Consider the following 4,494-nt stretch of genomic DNA (forward strand, 5'->3'; position numbering starts at 1 on the left):
GAAAGAGGAGTTTAGGGTGGCTGAGGAGTTGGGGGGAAGAGATTTATCTGAATTAGTCCCTCAAAGGAGCCGTGGGGTGTTGATGAAGTACATGGGCATGACGGGGGTGGGGAGCGAAGAGAGGCCCGTCCCTACTTTTAACCCTCATAACCAGGAGACCTGTAGAATGACAGCCCCTGCCTGAGCCCGCATCCTCTGATCTCTTTGGCTGGAGGTTAAAACCCCCGAGATCTGCCCGATTCATTTCTGTGTTGGCTGTCATTCAGAAGCGGCCTCAAACCGGAGCGTCGTTTTGTCGCTGAGGCCCGGCCGTGCTGTTCGCTCTCCCGTGGAATGTGATGAGGATGCTTTTCTCGTTTGATTTCTTCTTTTCAGCCGCAGTCTCTCATCGATGAGTTACTGTTATATAAGCGCTCAGAAGACCAGATCGAGCTGAAGGAGAAGCAGCTTTCCACCATGAGAGTGGACGTGTGCAGCACCGAGACGCTTAAATGCTTAAAAGGTAAAGATGGCATGTAACAACGTACAAAACCTGGCGTCACCGTGGGAGGCGAAAAATCACTTGTAGGATCAACTTGGTTCTGTTGAGCCCTTCCACATTTGTGGAAATGCCCAGGCACAGAGCTCAGCCAAAGCAGACGCGATGGAGACGTGGCCTGTGCTATTCAAACCTGGCCTCGCGCGTCGTTAAAACACACCTCGTTCTTAATGCAGAACCACTTCAATGACTTTGGATTTAAGTTAATTAAGGGGTTTGTCAATGGCTACGGTTTGAAAATGCCAACAGGAAATCGAGTTGTAAAAGTGCCGGCAGCTCATGCTGTGCTTGGTAACTCGTGCCTGGAAGTGGGCGGTTACGGTCATGGGAACTTGTAGAGGGTGTCGGGAACCCTTGGAAATACGGTAACGAAGCTCCCGCTTGAGGCTGTGCCTCTGAGACCTGCTTTCCCTTCTGGCTCATTGTGGCGTATTTACGTGGTGTTCATCCCCTTGCAGACAAAACGGGAGGAAAAAAGTTCTCCAAGGAGTTTGAAGAAGCAAGTTCAAAGCTGGAAGAGTTTGTAAATGGCTTAGACAAGCAAGTGAAAAACGGCCCCTCTCTCACAGAAGCCCTGGAGAACGCCGGGATATTTTATGAAGCGCAGTATAAGGAAGTCAAGGTGGTGGCAAACGTAAGTACGCTCGGCCTCGAGCCGCCTTCAGCGGGGCTCCCAGACCTGCCTGCCCTCGCTGAGGCCAGAAAACACAGCGGCTCTGCTCACGGGTGAAGCAGCTGGGCCTGATTTTTGTACAAATAGTTTCAAAAGAGAGCGGAGCTGAGGTGGCAGGCGGGAAAAGGAGACGCTACAAAAGTCCACAGGTTGGAAGCTCAGTTCTTGGACGTTGCTGGAATTTTGGATCTTTTAAATGGAGGCAAAGTTAGAGCTGGCGTAACAAATCCTGAGTTGTGGGAACCGCACACGTGATCTGTATGTGAACTGGATGAACAAAGAAAGAATTTAGTAAAGCACAACCCACCCTACAGAAAACCCCCAAATTGGCAGCATATTTGTTAAAAAATGGGGATTTTTGTAATGAAAATTGTTTTGGGTGCTGGAGAAGGTTTTATCTTCCCCTTACTTCGTGGTCGTCGTTCTGCAGTCGCACCCGGTCCTCCCTACAGGGCCCAGGTAACTGGAACTGGGTTTCTAAGGCCGTGTGTGGCTTCATTAGGGAAGGAATGGAGACACCTCCTCCTCTAACAGACACTCAGCCCTCCTGTCCATTCCTTTCTTAGGCTTATAAAACGTTTGCTAATCGCGTGAGCAACCTAAAGAAAAAGCTGGACCAGTTGAAAGCGACGCTTCCCGATCCGGAGGAGTCCCCCGTCCCTTCCCCGAGCATGGATGCCCCGTCTCCGACAGGCTCCGAATCCCCTTTCCAGGGGATGGGCGAGGAGGACAACTCCCGGTCTCCAGTAGGCGGGAGCCGCAAGACGGGCTCTCCGGAGCCTGTGACGGATAATCGGGATGTGGAAGACATGGAGCTCTCTGATGTGGAGGATGATACATCCAAAATTATTGGTATGTTCTGTGGGGGCGGGGGAGCAGTTGTTGTGCAGCATGACATCGAGGCAGAACAGCTCCTTCCGGCCTCATTTGGGATGTCGAGCTGCACGAAGCCCTTGTTTGTGAAAATCTTGTACCCCAAGTAATGCTTTGGGGCCAGAGTGATGGTTCTGCTCTTGTTTTCCCCCTCCCTGATGCAGTGGAAGAGAGGAAGGAGAAGCAGGTGGCTCCGGCTCCCGCTCCGGCACCCACCAAGACTGAAAATGTCCCCAAAGCGGTGCCGTCTACCGCTCCGGCCGGCACAACCTCGGTGACGGTGACGACGCCTGCCCAGACCCCTGCTCCGGCTCCGAAGGTGATGAGCACGGTGCCCGTCCCTGCGTCGCCAGCACTTGCCTTGCCCAACCTGGCCAACGTGGACCTGGCGAAGATCAGCTCCATCCTTAGCAGTTTAACTTCTGTAATGAAAAATACAGGTGAGGGCTGAAACCAGGAGCTAATGACGGAGTTTTGGCACCTTTTAATGCTTTAATTGTCTCAAAATAAACGTGAATAAGTTGCTACTTAAAAGATGTGGCTCAGTCTCTGTCGGCTCCGTCTCACTGGAGCTCTGCTACAGTTGTCTCTGGGGAAAACTGGAGCCAAAATAAAAGCTGCTGTTACCGAAGCAGTGCCTGTGAGTGGTTTGTGCTTCCATCGTAGGTGTCAGTCCCGCCTCAAGACCTTCTCCGGGGACCCCGACAAGCCCAACAGCCCTTACGAGTGGCCTGAAGACTCCTGTCATGGGGACTCCATCTGCTCCTTCGAATCCTTTAGCAAATATTCTCTCCAAAGTCGAAATAACTCCTGAAAGTATTCTATCTGCTCTCTCCAAAACCCAGACTCAGACTGCACCAGCCCTGCAAGGTATCGGCATGGGGTTGGAGGGACTGGCTCAGGGGTGTTTGACAGCAGTGGCCGTGCCGAAACGTGCTGCTGTGCTTATCCTAAAGCAAAAACGAAGGGAAAAAAACCATACTGAGAATGTCTTAACTCCTTTGGCGAACGCAGGTGATTCCTCCCGAGGTAGCGCACGTTGCACTCGGCCCCTTTTATCGCTTTGCCGTACGTCTCCCTGTTTTTGCTGTGACCGAAGCACACTTACCCCAAACCTTTCGTGGAAGGGGCAGGAGACCAAGATGGTCTTTCAGGTTTCCCTGCACTTCCAGGAGTGCTTTTTTAGAGGAGGAACCTGCTCCTGCTCCAGCACTGCACACGTGTAGCCCCGGAGTGTAGCAGGAGGTTTTTTGCACCCAGTGACAAAGCCACGACGAGTTATTACCCAGATCACTCAGGGATATCTGAAGGGCAGCATTTGTTGTTTTTTTTTTTTCCCAGGCCTGTCGTCCTTACTGCAGAGCGTGGCTGGAAACACTGTTCAGCCCAGCGAAGCTGCGTCGCAGAGCACTTCGACCTCGCCAGCCAACACGACTGTTCCGTGCGTGAAGGGGAGGAATATTCCCCCCAATCCTCAGTCCTTTCTCTCCAAAAGTTTTGGTTACTCTCCAAACTCCTCCACCGCTGAGGTTTCCTCCACTTCAGTGAATAAGGCTCCCCTTGGACACACCCCAGGGCTGTCCAGCTCCACTTTTAAGCCACCAACCAATTCCCTGGGATTTTCCAGTTCCCACCCTCCCAGTCCTTCTTCCCTTTTGCCCACCGAAACCCCCCTGGGTCAATCCTCTGAGATTTCAAAAGCAAAGCTGGAATCGGAACCCCCTTCTCCGAGCCTGGAGATGAAGATACACAATTTCTTGAAGGGGAATCCCGGGTTCAGCGGTCTGAACTTGAACATCCCGATTCTCAGCAGCTTGGGGTCCAGCATCGCAACAGAGAGCCACGCCTCTGACTTCCAGCGTGCTCCCACCAGCACTTCCATGGACAATGTGGACGGGACGCCGGTGCGGGACGAGCGGAGTGGGACACCCACCCAGGATGAGATGATGGATAAACCGACGTCGAGCAACGTCGACACTATCTCCCTGCTGTCGAAAATCATGAGCCCCGGTTCTTCTACTCCCAGCAGCACGAGGTCACCTCTTCAGAGCCGGGACGACGCATACTCCCAAGAACTTCCCAATTCCGTACACACCTACCGGCCCTTCGGCCTCGGCAGGGAGTCTCAGGCCGGGCTGTACAAGCCGCCTGCGGACAGCATGGAGATGCCCTCCTCGTTAATGGACTCCTCCCAGGAGAAGTTTTACCCAGACACATCTTTCCAAGAAGACGAAGATTACCGTGACTTTGATTACTCCGGGCCACCGCCGTCGGCCATGTTAAACCTGGAGAAGAAGCCTGCCAAGTCCATCCTGAAATCGAGTAAACTCTCCGACGCTGTGGAATACCAGCCGGTCCTGCCCAGCTACAGTCAGAGAGCGCAGGAGTTCGGCATCAAGTCGTCCTTTCC

General features: G+C 53.0%; 1 protein-coding gene across 1 annotated transcript in view; it reads left to right on the forward strand.

Moving 5' to 3' along the window:
• The window catches only part of RPRD2 (regulation of nuclear pre-mRNA domain containing 2), a gene marked incomplete at both ends in the record, with an annotated part of 10,364 nt that overhangs the window by 4,820 nt on the left and 1,050 nt on the right, over positions 1 to 4,494 (forward strand). Inside the window, 6 exons of the mRNA XM_010135154.1 lie at positions 376 to 502; positions 997 to 1,172; positions 1,778 to 2,063; positions 2,249 to 2,524; positions 2,751 to 2,954; positions 3,426 to 4,493. Of these exons, the coding sequence (XP_010133456.1) occupies positions 376 to 502; positions 997 to 1,172; positions 1,778 to 2,063; positions 2,249 to 2,524; positions 2,751 to 2,954; positions 3,426 to 4,493 (2,137 nt within the window). The remainder of the gene's footprint in view (positions 1 to 375; positions 503 to 996; positions 1,173 to 1,777; positions 2,064 to 2,248; positions 2,525 to 2,750; positions 2,955 to 3,425; position 4,494) is intronic.

The sequence above is a fragment of the Buceros rhinoceros genome, unplaced genomic scaffold, assembly GCF_000710305.1.
Source record: "Buceros rhinoceros silvestris isolate BGI_N320 unplaced genomic scaffold, ASM71030v1 scaffold22714, whole genome shotgun sequence".
In the NCBI taxonomy this organism is placed as follows: domain Eukaryota; kingdom Metazoa; phylum Chordata; class Aves; order Bucerotiformes; family Bucerotidae; genus Buceros; species Buceros rhinoceros.